Source organism: Carcharhinus amblyrhynchos, chromosome 8 (genome assembly GCF_965287045.1).
Source record: "Carcharhinus amblyrhynchos chromosome 8, sCarAmb.v2.hapA, whole genome shotgun sequence".
In the NCBI taxonomy this organism is placed as follows: Eukaryota; Metazoa; Chordata; class Chondrichthyes; order Carcharhiniformes; family Carcharhinidae; genus Carcharhinus; species Carcharhinus amblyrhynchos.
In genome coordinates this window covers 120,597,290-120,612,930 of record NC_137331.1, presented here as the reverse complement: position 1 = coordinate 120,612,930, position 15,641 = coordinate 120,597,290, and the positions used below count along the sequence as shown (strand labels likewise).

The window sequence follows — 15,641 nt, the reverse complement described above, 5'->3', positions numbered from 1 at the left end:
CTGTTTTGGGGCCACTGCTGTTTGTAATTTTTATTAATGATCTGGATGAGGGTATAGTTGGGTGGATTAGTAAATTTGCTGATGACACCAAAGTCGGAGGTGTGGTAGATTGTGAGGAAGGGTGTCATAGTTTGCAGGAAGACTTAGACAGGTTGCAGAGCTGGGCCGAGAGGTGGCGGATGGAGTTTAATGCGGAGAAGTGTGAGGTAATTCACTTTGGTAGGAATAACAGATGTGTTGAGTATAGGGCTAATGGAAGGACTTTGAATAGTGTGGATGAGCAGAGGGATCTAGGTGTATGTGTACATAGATCCCTGAAAGTTGGGAATCAAGTAGATAAGGTTGTTAGGAAGGCATACGGTGTCTTGGCGTTTATTGGTAGGGGGATTGAATTTAGGAGTCGCAGCGTCATGTTGCAACTGTACACAACTCTGGTGCGGCCGCACTTGGAGTATTGTGTGCAGTTCTGGTCCCCACATTACAGGAAGGATGTGGAGGCTTTGGAGAGGGTGCAGAGGAGGTTTACCAGGATGTTGCCTGGTATGGAGGGGAGGTCCTATGAGGAGAGACTGAGGGATTTGGGGTTGTTTTCTCTAGAAAGAAGGCGGCTAAGAGGGGACCTTATTGAAACATATAAGATGATTAGAGGTTTAGATAGGGTGGATAGTGATAGCCTTTTTCCTCGGATGGAGAAAGCTAGCACGAGGGGGCATGGCTTTAAATTAAGGGGAGGTAGTTATAGGACGGATGTCAGGGGTAGGTTCTTTACCCAGAGGGTGGTGAGGGATTGGAATGCCCTGCCTGCTGCAGTTGTAAATGCGCCTAGTTTGGGGGTGTTTAAGAGATCCGTGGATAGGTTTATGGATGGAAAGGGATTGGTTTAGGTTAGAGGGTCATTGTTTTTTAACTGGTCGGCGCAACATCGTGGGCCGAAGGGCCTGTTCTGCGCTGTAATGTTCTATGTTCTATGTTCTATATCTTATGAACTTATGAACTTATAATGTGGTTGACTTTCAACTGCCTTCCAAGGGCATCTAGGGATGGGCAATAAATGCTGGCCAGTCAGCGACACTCAAGTCCCATGAATGAAGCTACGATTCTCAACAACTTTTACAGATGCACCATAGAAAATTCTTTCTGGTTGTATCACAGCTTGGTATGGATCTTGCTCTGCCCAAAACCGCAAAGAACTACAAAAGGTCCTGAATGTTAGCCCAATCCATCACGCAAACCAGCCTCCCATCCATTGACTCTGCCTACACTTCCTGCTGCCTCGCAAAGCAGCCAGCATAACTAAGGACCCCATGCACCCTCAGACATTCTCTCTTCCACCTTCTTCCATCGGGAAAAAGGTACAAAAGTCTGAGGTCACGTTCCAACCGACTCAAGAACAGCTTCTTCCCTGCTGCTGTCAGACTTTTGAATGGACCTACTTTGCGCTAAGTTGATCTTTCTCTACATGCTAGCTACGACTGTAACACTACATTCTGCACTCTTTCCTTTCCTTCTCTATGAATGGTATGCTTTATCTGTATAGCGTGCAAGAAACAATACTTTTCACTATATGTCAATACATGCGACAATAATAAGTCAAATCAAATCAAATCAGAATTTAAAAAATCCCATTTTCTTGCAGTTATCCCATATCCTTGAAAATCAGGATATTTCAAGTGCTCATCCAAATTTTTTTTTAAAAGCTGTCAGGTTTGTGACCTCCACTAGCTTCCCAGGCAGCGCATTCCAGCTTGCCACCACTGATGTGGAAATGTGTAACAGGTTAACCGTGCGCAGGGGGTTGTTCAAATTGAAGAGAGGGCACAGGAGCAGCTTAATGCAGAGCTGCTCCTAGCCATCGCACCATTCTCTTCCTGACAGTCCGTCATCAGTCAGTGCAATGTAAATCAATCCATCTTTAGTCAGGCTGATTACCTTGCTCATATGGCAACCGATCACAACACAGTGCACATCACTGTGTCCTCGCTGAAGCGGAAACAAGGTTAATGGGGGATAAAGTTGTCTGGGCTTTTTTTTTCTGAAAACAGTCCGGTTGCTTCACTCTCTTGCTGCTGAACAACTCCCTGTCTGTCGCTACCTCTCCCAGGTACACAGAGAGAGAGGGAGGGAACACACCCGGAGCTGTCTTCTGGTTTGATTTTGTTGGCCAATTTCAGTTTCCTGGACCTATTTATTCCCCCCTCGACTCGGAGAGTTATTTTTCTTGCCCTCTTGCAGGCTGCTTTTTTCTATTTTGGGGGGCAATGGGTTGTTCCAGCAGCACCCAAACCCAACTGCAGGAGAGCGACAGACCCAGCTCCAAACTGGAGGATAGGAATGGAGGCAGCAAGTGTGGTGAGTTTTCTCTCTGTCTTACCTGGGTTTAGGATGTCCATAAACCAAATACTCCGGATTTTTATATTAACGCACCTTATTTCTGCCCTGGTTCCAGAAAGTACTGATTTCTTTTTTAAATATACACCATTTGTTTGGAATTGGGCTGTGGATGGATAGTCATGTTGTTATTTATTGTGTAGCAAAGATTTTTGTAAAGTTCTCTTCTGGAGCTTTACTTTTGCTAAGTTAGGTGAAGCTTGGGGAGGTACAGCAGCACAGTGGTTAAGCCTGCTGTCTCACAAGGACCTGGGTTCAATCCATGCCTTGCATCACTGTCTGTCTGCACATTCTCCTCATGTCTGCATGGGTTTCCTCCGGGTGCTCTGGTTTCTTTCCACAGTCTGAAGATGTGTGGGTTAAGTGAATTGGCCGTGCTAAAATTGCCCCTTAGTGTCAGGGGGACTAGCTAGGGTAAATGCATGGGATTATGGGGATAGGGCTAGGGTGGGATGGTTGTCAGTGCTACATGATGGGCCGAATGGCCTCCTTTTGCACTGTAGGATCCTATGGATTCTAAGCTGGTCACCTAGCTGGTGTCAGAGGAGAAAATGATACCAAGCTATACTGGGATAATCAATATAATAAAAGCACGATGCTGGAAATCAGAAACAAAAACAGAAAATGCTGGAAAAATGCAGCAGGTCTGAAAACATCTGTGGAGAGAGAATAGATGTGAAGTTGCCGGCATTGGACTGGGGTAAACACAGTAAGAAGTCTCACAACACCAGGTTAAAGTCCAACAGGTTCATTTGGTAGCACTAACCACTAATGTTCAGAGCACTGCTCCTTCATCAGGTGAGTGGGAGTTCTGTTCACAAACAGGGCATAGATAGACACAAACTCAATTTTCTTTAACCTGCGCTTAACCCTCTCTCCACTCACATTGTCTGTACCTTTACGATTACCCATAAAGATCGCTTTCCACCCACTATTTTGTAAGTTGAGTTTGTGTCTTTATATTCCCTGTTTGTGAACAGAACTCCCACTCACCTGATGAAGGGGCAGCGCTCCGAAAGCTAGTGGCTTGTTCTACCAAATAAACCTGTTGGACTTTAACCTGGTGTTGTGAGACTTCTTACAGAGAGAATAGAGCAAATGTTTCAGCCTGTGTGTCTCAAAAAAAGGGTCATACAGACTTGTTAACTCTATCCCTCGCTCCACAGAAGCTGCCAGGCCTGCTGAGTTTTTCTAGCATTTCCTCTTTCTCTTTCATCCGTTTTTGGTCACCCTAACCCTGATAGCTTCTTATGTGTCAAATTTTGTTTGATAACCGCCTCTCTATGTTAAAGGTGCTTCACAAATGCATATTGTTGTTGGCTCAGTAGATGAAGTTGTCATGATAACGTCAATGGACTAATAATCTAGAGGCCCAGGCTAATGGCGACAAGCAAGGTTGGGAGGGGGGAGGGGTTGGGGGGGGTGAAAGGTTATCAGGTGTAGAAAGGAATGAGGTCAACATCATGTCTGCCATGATCCTTTTAAATGGTGAAGCAGGATTGTGGAGCTGAGTGGCCAACTCCTTTCTTTTTAAACTTTATTCCAATCCAATCAAATCAAATCAAATCCAATTCAGAGTCCCAACAAGTTGGGACATTCCCGATTCAAGCTGAGAAGACAGGGCTCTTACCTCCTGTCTTGGGCTTGATCTAATGATCCAAGCTGATTGGAGTAGGTGCAGCTCCTCCTCCAAGGCTTGATCTCATTTGCATCTTAGCCAAAAGGCCAGGATGCTGCTTGAAAAAATTGCTTCAAATGAAGCTAAAATGGCCGACTCCTGCTCTTAGTTCAAATGTGTGCATGCCCTGGGGACATGGGGTCAAAGCCCAACATGCCAACTGGTGACATTTCAGTTCAGTTAATAAGGTCATATAGGTGATGGTGACCACAACAACTATCGCGATTGTCATAAAAACCCATCCGGTTCACTAAAGCCCCTTTAGGGTCTGGCCTACATGTGACTCCAGAGCCACAGCAATGTGGTTGACTCTTGACAGCCCTCTGTTAAGAGTCAACCACAGCAGGCCACTCTGTTCAAGGGTAATTAGGGTTTGGGCAACAAATGCTGACCTTGCCAGTGATGCCCAGATTCCATGAAAGAATTAAAAAAAGAAGTAGCTCAGCATGGAGGGAAATAATAGCGAGAATATTAAACAGAATAAAATATCATGGAGACAGAAGGAACTTGTAAGAAACTTCTCCATTCTTACCGAGCAACAGATGAAACAAAATGTGAATTATAGTCAACAGATCCTGTTCTTTTTTTACAGGTACGGTTACGGTGAAATATGTTGTGTAATTTTTAGAGTAGTACAGGCCTTTATGATCACCTGGCCCAGAGATATGACCTTTTTTTTGTAATAAGTGTTTGTTACGAGAATTGGATGAAATTAACAGCGCAGAAATAGGCCATTCGGTACAACTGGTCTATCCCGGTGTTTATAGTCTACACCAACCTCCTTCCAGCTTAATTCATCTAACTCCATTAACACAACAAATCCAGAAAAGACTCAAAACAAACTCGGTTTCTCGCTCCGCAGATGCTGCCAAATCTGCTGAGATTTTCCAGCGTTTTCTGTTTTATTTCCCATGAACATATCCTTCTATTTCTCTCTCCTCTGTGCACTTATCTAGCCTTCCCCTCAATGCATCTATGCCATTCACCTCAACTAAGCCCTGTGTTCATGAGTTCCACAGGGGTGGCACAGTGGCACAGCGGTTAGCACTGCTGCCTCACAGTGCCAAGGTTCTGGGCTGGATTCCTGGCTTGGGTGACTGTGTGGAATCTGCATGTTCTCCCCGTGTCTGCGTGGGTTTTTTCTGGGGGCTCCGGTTTCCTCCCCCAGTCCAAAAGACATGGTGGTTGTTGAACTGACCATGCTAAATTCTTCCTCAGTGTACCCGAACAGGCGCCAGAGTGTGGTGACTAGAGGATTTTCACAGTAACTTCATTGCAGTGTTAATGTAAGCCTACTTGTGACTCTAATGCATAAACCTTTAAACCCAGTCTCTAAATAAAGTGTTGGACTCCACCACATAGGTGAATATTATTGACAGGGTTTCAGTGGCTCTGATATAAAGTAGGAAACACAACAGCCAATTTGGTCACAGTAAGATTACACTTTGATTTGATTTATTATTGTCACATGTATCAGTATACAGTGAACAGTATTGTTTCTTGCGCGCTATATAGACAAATACGTAGAGAAGGAAAGGAGACAGTGCAGAATGTAGTGTTACAGTCATAGCTAGGGTGCGGAGAAAGATCAACTTAATGCGAGGTAGGTCCATTCAAAAATTTGGTGGCAGCAGGGAGGAAGCTGTTCTTGAGTCGGTTGGTACGTAACCTCAGACTTTTGTATCTTTTTCCCGACAGAAGAAGGTGGAAGAGAGAATGTCTGGGGTGCGTGGGGTCCTTGATTATGCTGGCTGCTTTTCTGAGGCAGTGGGAAGTGTAGACAGAGTGAATGGATGGGAGGCTGGTCTCTGTGATGGACTGGGCTTCACTCACGACCCTTTGTAGTTTCTTGCGGTCTAGGACAGAGCAGGAGCCAGACCAAACTGTGATACAACCAGAAAGAATGCTTTCTGTAAAAGCTGATGAGTCATAGCTGACATGCCAAATTTCCTCAGCCTCCTGAGAAAGTAGAGGCATCAGTGGGCTTTCTTCACTATAGCACAATCAGCAATGTGACATGATCAGAGAATCTGCTTTTAGTGATATTGTTTAATAGATAAATATTGGTCTTTGGTAGAGAGCACTTCTTTGAAATAATGCCAGAGGATCCATTATGTTCATCGAAGAGGGGAAATAACCTCAGTTTAACCTGAACCTTCAATAGTTCAGGATTTCTTCAGTCCCCCATTGGAGTATCAGCCTGGATTATGTGGGTCAAATGTCTGGATCGGGACTGTAACCCATTGTGGGAGCAATCATACAATTTAACAGCTACTTGGAATACAGCAGCAAATGGAAAGCCAGAGCTTCATCAGTCTATCCTCCATTGTCAGCAGAATAATGGACACTTACCAAGAAGCTATACACCAATGCTCAGTTTGGGCTCTACCCAGCCCATTCTCTTCTAGACCTCATTAAAGCCTTGGCCCAAACTTGGACAAAAAAAGAGTTGCGAGTTACTGCCCTCTACACTAAAGCAGCAATTGACTGAGTGTAACATCAAGGAGCCTGAGCAAAACTGAAGTCAATGGGAATCGGGGGGAAACTCTACTGGTTGGAGCCAGAAGGTGGCAGTAGTTATTGGAGGCTAATCATCTCAGCGGCGATGACATTGCTACAAAGGCTACTCTGGGTACCACCCTGAGTCCACCCATCTACAGCTGCTTCATCAATGACCTTCCTCTCATCATCAGGTCAGAATTGGAGATGTTCACTAATAATTGGATAATTTTCAGTTCCTTTCTTGACTCAGATACTGAAGAAGTTTGTGCCCATATACAGCAAGACCTGGACAATAATAGGGCTTGAATGGGAAATAACATGCCACACAAGTGTCGGGCAATGACCATCTCTAAGAAGGAAGAGTTTAACCAATCCCCTTTGACAGTCAAAAGGATTAATGCCCCCTCTCTGGTGGATTACCATTGACCAGAAACTGAATTGGACTAACCAGATAGGCATTGGGATGGTACGGTAGCACTGTGGTTAGCACTGCTGCCTCTCAGCATTAGGGATCCAGGTTCAATCCTTGGCTTGGGTCACTGTCTGTGTGGAGTCTGCACGTTCTCCCTGTGTCTGTGTGGGTTTCCTGCAGGTGCTCCGGTTTCCTCCCACATTCTGAAAGACCTGCCGGTTAAGGTGCATTGACCCAAACAGGCGCCGGAATGTGACGACTAGGAGAATTTCACAGTGGGTTGCAATGCATTGCAGTGTTTTTGTAAGCCTTGCTAATAAATAAACTTTTTTTTAAAAAAGATAAATACTGTGGCTACAAAATTTAATCAGAGGCCAGAAATTCTGACAAAGTCAGACAATATTTGACCATTCCAAAGACTCACAAGATTTCTTCTGAGTTGAACACCTGTGAAAGGCTCTGGGTTTTGATGCTTTTCTAAAGGACTTTCAAACAAATGTGCAATCAAGTCCTGAGAGAATTCCTTTAAAATATTAACAGCTTTTTTATTGTTCGGTTTCTGGTTAAACAGCCTGTGTGATTAGCAGCTGTAATAACCTCTTTGTTTTGCTTTGTATCCACACAAAGATTACCAATTGAGGACAAATTTCTTCCTTTGCAATTTAAATGCTGAAATAATTTCCCACAGTCTTTGTATCCAAATTAATTTTGCGGGTTAAGAGGTTCTTTAAAAACTGGGAAACTGCAGACAGTGAACCTTGATGCTGCCTGGTATGGAGGGCATTAGCTATGAGGAGAGGTTGGAGAAACTTGGTTTGTTCTCACTGGAACGACAGAGGCTGAGGGGAGACCTGATAGAAGTCTACGAGATTATCAGAGGCATGGACAGAGTGGATAGTCAAAAGCTTTTTCCCAGGGTGGAAGAGTTAATTACTAGGGGGGCACAGGTTTAAGGTGCAAGAGGCAAGGTTTAAAGGAGACAGATTTCTCAAACTGAGGGTGGTGGATGCCTAGAACTCGTTGCTGGGGCAGGTAGTCGAAGCAGATACAATAGTGAGATTAAGGGGCGTCTTGATAAATACATGAATAGGATGGGAATAGAGGGATATGATCCCCGGAAGGGTAGGGGTTTTAGTTCAGTCGGGCAACATGGTTGGTGCAGGCTTGGAGAACCGAAGGGTCTGTTCCTGTGCTGCAATAAGTTGATCAGATACAGGAGCAGAATTAGGCCATTCGGCCCATCAACTCTGCTCTACAATTCAATCATGTCTGATATGCTCCTCATCCCCATTTTCCTGCCTTCTCCCCATAACCCTTCAACCCATTACCAATTATAAATCTGTCTAACTCCTTCACCACACCTATATCTTCACAGATGTACATAGACTTTGAAGGATAACAGAAGTTACAAAATATACTTTATATTATAATGTCCTCAGTAAATACATAGTTCATGTAAACCAACAGATCAACTGTGGTCAGATACCCCACACTGAGACCAAGTGGCACATGCCATTAAACAATGCTGATGGAAGAGACATAAAGTCATAGAGGTTTACAGCATGGAAACAGGCTCTTTGGCCCAACTTGTCTATGCTGCCTCTTTTTTAACCATTAAGCTAGTCCCAATTGCCTGTGTTTGGCCCATATCCCTCTATACCCATCTTACCCATGTAACTGTCTAAAAGCTTTTGAAAAGACAAAATTGTACCCGCCGCTACTACTACCTCTAGCAGCTTGTTCCAGACACTCACCATCCTCCGTGTGAAAACATTGCTCCTCTGGACCCTTTTCTGTCTCTCCCCTCTCACCTTCAATCTATGTCTTCTAGTTTTAGACTCACCTCTCTTTGGGAAAAGGTATTAATTATCTAGCTGGTCTATACCTTTCCTTATTTTATAGACCTCTATAAGATCACCCTAAACCTCTGTCACTCCAGGGAATAAAGTCCCAGTCTATCCAGCCTCTCCTTATAACTCAAACCATCAAGTCCCTGTAGCATCCTTGTAAATCTTTCCTGCATTGTTTCTAGTTTAATAATATCCTTTCTATAATAGGGTGACCAGAACTGTACACAGTATTCCAAGTAGGGCCCAAGTGCGGGAGGAGTGAATGGTTGTGGAAGGGGTAGCAATCAAGTGGGGCTGCTTTGTCCTGGATGGTGTTGAGTTTCTTGAGTGTTGTTGAGCTGCACCCATCCAGGAGACTGGGGAGTATTCCGTCACAGTCCTGACTTGTGCCTTGTAGATGGTGGACAGGATTCGGGGAGTCAGGAGGTGAGTTACTCACCACAGTACTCACTGTCTCTGAACTGCTCTTGTAGCCACTGTGAGCCATTGAGTCTCTGGTCAATGGTAACCCCACGGATGTTGAGATCTGCTGACAATGGATCGCTTATCAGACAGCATCAGGTAAAGAATTATGAAGAGAAAATGCAGGAAGTAGTTAGCAGGTCAGGCAGCATCTGTGCAGAGAAATAGAGATTTGGGACTGAATTTTAGCCCCCTGCCCCCCCACCTCAGGGAGCAGGGAGAGAGATACAGGGGTGGTGGTGGGGGGGAGCTGGCAAAACCAGCCACACAATGTCGTTTGGCTCCCCAACCATGTCCCTCTGCCAGGATATCTTACCAATGGTTGGAAGCAAAGCAGACAGGATGCTCACCCCAAAGCGGCAGGCAACAAGTTAACCCATCTGCATATGTAATGGTCCTAATAAGGACATTTTACTGTGTTGTGCTTTACTGGAGGGGGCGACCTGATTGAGGTGTTCAAGATTACGAGGGACATGGACAGAATGGATAGGGAACAGCTGTTCCCCTTGGTCGAAGGATCAGTTACGAGGGGACATGGTTCAAGGTGTGGGGCAGGAGGTTTGGGAGATGTGAAGAAAATGTTATTTTACCCAGAGGATGGTGAGGGTCTGGAATGCACTGCCGGGGAGGGTGGTGGAGGTGGGATGCCTCACATTCTTTAAAAAGTACCTGAATGAGTACCTGGCACATCATCACATTCAGGGCTATGGGCCAAGTGCTGGCAAGTGGGATTGGGTGGGAGACCAGGTATTTCCTGTATGTTGGTGCAGACTCAATGGGTTGAATGGCCTCATCCTCACTGTGTGATTCTGTGATTCTTATATCAGCACTTTGTCAATGGTGGAGTGACACCCCGCCCCACCCCTCTCATAAGGAGACCACTAGTTAAATGGAGGCTCCCTGCCATGAGTGGGGGAGAAAGTTCTTAAAGCAAAGCAGGGGACCACAGGTAGGGAAGGTAAACCCAGCGCCAGCCCCAGCAATCTCTCTGGACCATGTTCCCTTTCAGAATGCGGAGAATTCGGCTGATCTTCTCTGAATAGCGCCATGGGATCTATTACTCTGCCTCCTTCCTCTCTCTCCGTGTACACAGCATGACCTAGTGCGCTCTTCCAACATTTTCTCCACATTTTAGTTTTCCAATAGCTGTAGTGCTTTGCTTCTGATATCGGGGAAAGTAAAATGGGTTAAGAATCATAGATTCTACAGTGCAGAATGAGGTCATTCGGCCCATCAAGTCTATACTGACCACAAGCCCACCCAGGCCCTATCCCCATGCATTTACCCTAGCTAGTTCCCCCTGACATGAAGCAGCAATTTGCCATGGCCAATCCACCTAACCCGCACATCTTTGGACTGTGGGAGAAAACCAGAGCATCCAGAGGAAACCCACGCAGACATGGGGAGAACATGCAAACTCCATACAGGTAGTGACCCAAGCCGGGAATCAAACCCGGGTCCCTGATGCTGTGAGGCAGCAGTGCTAACCACTGTGCCACCCATTAAGGTGTGACCATCTACCTGAGCTAGGGTAAAGAAACCCCTTTATACTTACTGTGGAGCTCAGAGACAATGTCACAGAGAAAACATTAGCCTAGCTTTCCATTACTGATAATCTGTTTCAGTGCTTAAAAAGAAACTACACCTTGATTTAGTTAGGCACGCGATCCATCAGTTGGGTGTCAGCTGAATTAGCAGCAATTATTTTTATTTATAGGGAGATTTTCACGTTTATTTTTCACTTTAAAATGCATCCCACTTGGAGAATTGTGGACTAACTTGTGACTTTTTGTCACCTGTTTAGAGATCACTAAAGAGATCTCCAATTAGTTCAAGTTACAAGATGAATTATTTATGCTTTTCCCTCTCAGAGAATTGTTATCTCATTTATTGGAGCTGTGACTCTCTGTAAACAGTGTGCGTGAGTCTTTTTTAAAATTCAATCTTGGGCTGTGGGCATTCACGTTTATTGTCCATCCATCTGAAAATGACCTATTGGCTTGCTGGGCCATTTCAGAGGGCGGATCACCTTGACTGTGAATTTGGAATCATGGGGAGGCCAGACTGGAGAAGGGTGGCTGATTTCCTTCCCTGAGATGTCCTGGTTAGGCTGATTGGCCATGGCCCTAGTGTTACCAGGGTAAACATGTGGGGTCCACAGGAAGAGGGCCTGGGTAGGATTGTGGTCAGTGCAAACTCAATGGGCCGAATGGCCTCCTTCTGCACTGCAGGGATTCTATGATCAATGAACCAGAAGAGTTTTTAAACAACAATTGCCAATTTTAATTCTAGATTTTTTTTTATTGAATTCAAATTTCGCCATCTGCCAGGGTGGGATTTGAACCCAGGTCTCCAGACCATTAATCTGAGTCTCTGGATTACTAGTCCAGTGACAATACCACTACACCACTGCCTCCCCTACAACATGACAACAACTTGTACTTATATAGGGCCTTTAACATAAGGAAATGGCCCTAAGTGCCCCATGGGCATGTTATCAGGTAGAATCTGATACACGAGGAAATATTTGGACTGATGACCAAAAGTTTGGTTAAAGAGGTAGGGTTTAAGAAAAGGGTAGTGAAGTATATACAATCCTGAGGACTTGATAGGGGTTATAGGGAGGATGTTTCCTATTGTGGGGGAACCTAAAACCAGGGGACCCAAAACCAGAGGACACAGATTAAAACTAACATAAGAACATAAGAAATAGGAGCAGGAGTAGGCCATCTAGCCCCTTCGAACCTGCCCTGCCATTCAATAAGATCATGGCTAATCTGAAGTGGATCAGTTCCACTTACCCGCCTGCTCCCCATAACCCTTAATCCCCTTATTGATCAGAAATCTATCTACCTGTGACTTACACATTTAAACTAAGAGTTCTCCTTTTTAAGAATGAGGCGAGGAGGGATTTTTTTTTCCCTCAGCATGCTGAGCCTATGGAATCCTCTTCCCCACAGAGCTGAGCCATCGAATTGACTCAAGGCTGAGTTTGCTTTCTGAGAGGCATGAGAATCAGACAGGAAAGTGAAGATGAAACTACACTCAGAGCAGTGGAGATCTTATTGAATGATGGAGCTGGTGTGAAAGAGCCAAATGACCTACTTCTGCTCAGTTTGTAGAGACAATTCCAGAATTCAGGGCCTCAGTAGCTAGAAGGCCATGACTGCCAATGACAGAGTGATTAAAGTCAGTGAATGCGCAAGAGGCAGAATCTCTCTTTTTTTTTGAATTTTATTTATTAGTGTCACAAAGTAGGCGTACATTAACACTGCAATGAAGTTACTGTGAAAATTCCCTAGCTGCCACACTCCGGTGCCTGTTTGGGTACACTGAGGGAGAATTTAGCCTGGACGATGCACCTAACCTGCCTTTTGGACTGTGGGAGGAAACTGGAACATCCAGAGGGAACCCACGGGGACACGGGGAGAACGTGCAGACTCCACACAGGCAGTGATCCAAGCCGGGAATCAAACCCGGGTCCCTGGCCCTCAGAGGCAGCAGTGCTGACCACTGTGTCACCATGCCGCCCATGTTACAAAGAGTCTACAAACTCATAGCCAAGTTCCACATACATGAGGACAGCCTGAACTGGGATCTTGGGTTCATATCACCCTACATATAACTCCCACCATTTAACCTGGGCTTGCAAAGCCCTACTAATTGTCCTGGTTTGAGACAATTCACACCTCTTTAATCTGTGATTATCCCTCTCTCCACTCGCACTGTCTGTACCTGTAAAGACTTGATTGATTACCTGTAAAGACTCGCATTACCACGATTATCTTGCAATTGTGTCTCTGTCTATGTATGCCGTGTTTGTGAAACCCAACTCTCCACTCACCTGATGAAGGACCAGCGCTCTGAAAGCTCATGACTCCAAATAAACCAGTTGGGTTTTCACCTGGTGTTGTGAGACTTCTTACAAAGAGTTTAAACAATGGAGTCTACTCACACGTATGTTACTGTCACCTTCTTTATCTGCCTTGGCAGCTAGCTTGGAGTAACAGAGTTTCTGCATCGACCTACCTCTATCTGGTCTAACAGTCTACTGCCTGTACTGAGGGTCAGGATGTTTTTGATAAGCGAGGGGATTAAGGGTTATGGGGAGAGGGCGGGAATGTGGAACCGAGCCACGACAGATCAGCCATGATCTTACTGAATGGCGGGACAGGCTCTAGGGGCTAGATGGCCTACTCCTGCTCCTATTTCTTATGTTCTTATGTGGAGATGCTAGTGTTGGACTGCGCTGGACAAGATGAGAGGTCACGCAACACCAGGTTAAAGTCCAACAGGTTTATTTGAAATCACGAGCTTTCAGAGCACTGCTCCTTTGTCAGGTGAAGTGAATTGAATTAAATTCTGCTGTGGCAGGGTTCGAATCCCGGCCCCCAGAACATTAGTTGAGTTTCTGGATTAGTACCACTAGGCCATCGCCTCCCCTTGCGGTTGTTGTTTCAGGAGAGCAACACAAAATGAATCCAATCATAAAGATTGAAAGGAAAGTGTTGAGGACTCTTTCCAGATGAATAGCATACAAAGAGAAAAGTAATAAATGGATAGATAACTTTGGTTACACAACATATGGAGTATTGTGCACAGTCTCTCTGTTACAAAAAGATTATTGGTGTACTTGAGAAAGTGCAGGAAAGATTACAAGGACAGTTAACAAAATTGATGAGGTACTTCCATCTGTGGAAAAGCGAAGACTAAGAGGAGATTTAGTATAGAACACCCAAGGGTACAACAATTCTTTCAGTGGTTTTATTGGTAATTGCAGTATCTGGTATGGTGATGAGTCTCATGAGAAACAAGTTGCAAGATTTGATCCACAATCAATGCTGAGTTTGTCGATCTGAGATAGTTCATTGACTGGTTTTCTGCAGTTCGCAAAATATAATCGTTTCATCGTTGGCCTGCATCAGAGAACACAGAGTCAGATTCATACAGCACAGAAACAGGCCCTTCAGCCCATCATGTCTATGCTGTCCATCCAATACCAATCTGTACCTATCCCATTTACCAGCTTTTTAACCATCGCCTACTCGGCCTTGGTGCTTTAAGTGCTCGTCCAGATGTTTCTTAAATGTTGCTGGAGTTTCTGCCCCCACCATCCTCCCAGGCAGCGCCTTCCATATTTCCACCACCCTCTGGGTGGAAATCTTTTTCCTCAGAGCCCCTCTAAACTCCTCACTTCAACCCTATGCCCTATGGGTGGCACAGTGGCTGTGGTTAGCACTGCTGCCTCGCAGCGCTAGGGACCCCGGTTCGATTCCCACCTTGAGTCACCGTCTGCGTGGAGTTTGTATGTCCTCCCTGTGTCTGCGTGGGTTTCCTCTGGGTGCTCTGGTTTCCTCACGCAATCTGAAAGACGTGCTGATTAGGTGCATTGGTCATGCTACATTCTCCCTCAGCGCACCAGAACAGGCGCCGGAGTGTGGCGACCAGGGGGATTTTCACAGTAACTCCATTGCAGTGTTAATGTAAGCCTTACTGGTGACCATAATAAATAAATAAACAAACTCTGGTCTTAGTCACTTCTGCCATGGGGAAAAGATTCTTGTGATCTACCCCATCTCTGCCTCTTAACATGTTGTACACCTCTATCAGATTTCCCCCTCAGCCTGCATTGCCCCAAACCCAGCTTATCCAGTGTCTCCTCACAGCTGGATCTCTCATCCCAGGGAACATCCGGGTGAACCTTGCTGGCACTTGCTCCAGTGTCCCGATGGTGCGGTGGCTGGAACAGCACACAAAAATCAATGAGTATAATTTAGAAATTCAGGATTATACCTGTGCTGTTAGCTCTGTTTTAAACAGCTGGCAGGCTCCAATCCTGCCCTCAGTGTCGATAAACAGCAACTACAAACTGTTCACTGGACTGTGAGTGGAATGTAATCCCGTGAGGGTGACTTCATCCCGTTGTGATCCCCGGCCAGGTCCCGGGATATGGGGGAAGATCCGGCTCGGGATCAAAAACATGTTGTTTAACGTGGATAAAGATTGAGGCTGGGATTCTCCCATCCCACCCACCACTTGAATTCTAACCCGTTGCGGGGGGGGGGGTGGGGGGGGACAGTACAGGGTTGGGGGGGGGGGGCATGTAAAGATACATCGAAGTCGGGCGGGATTCTCCTGGTTTTCAGGCGAGGGCGGCTGGAAAATCCCATCCAAAGTTTCAAGAAACCTGCTCTTGAAATAAAACCACAAGATTCCGCTGGCTTTGAACTAACAAAAACAAATTCTACTATACAAGTTGGGTGGCACAGTGGTTAGCACTGCTGCCTCACAGCGCCAGGGACCCGAGTTCGATCCCCGGCTCGGGTCACTGTCTGCGCGGAGTCTGCAC

The 15,641-nt window shown here is 45.5% G+C and overlaps 1 protein-coding gene across 1 annotated transcript in view; it reads left to right on the top strand.

Annotated features, from left to right (window-relative positions):
* The first annotated feature begins 1,945 nt into the window (after window positions 1-1,945).
* The window catches only part of LOC145347098 (uncharacterized), a 40,231-nt gene continuing 26,535 nt past the window's right edge, over window positions 1,946-15,641 (top strand). Inside the window, exon 1 of the mRNA XM_080195015.1 lies at window positions 1,946-2,349. Within this exon, the coding sequence (XP_080051141.1) occupies window positions 2,259-2,349 (91 nt within the window). The 5' untranslated portion in view covers window positions 1,946-2,258. The remainder of the gene's footprint in view (window positions 2,350-15,641) is intronic.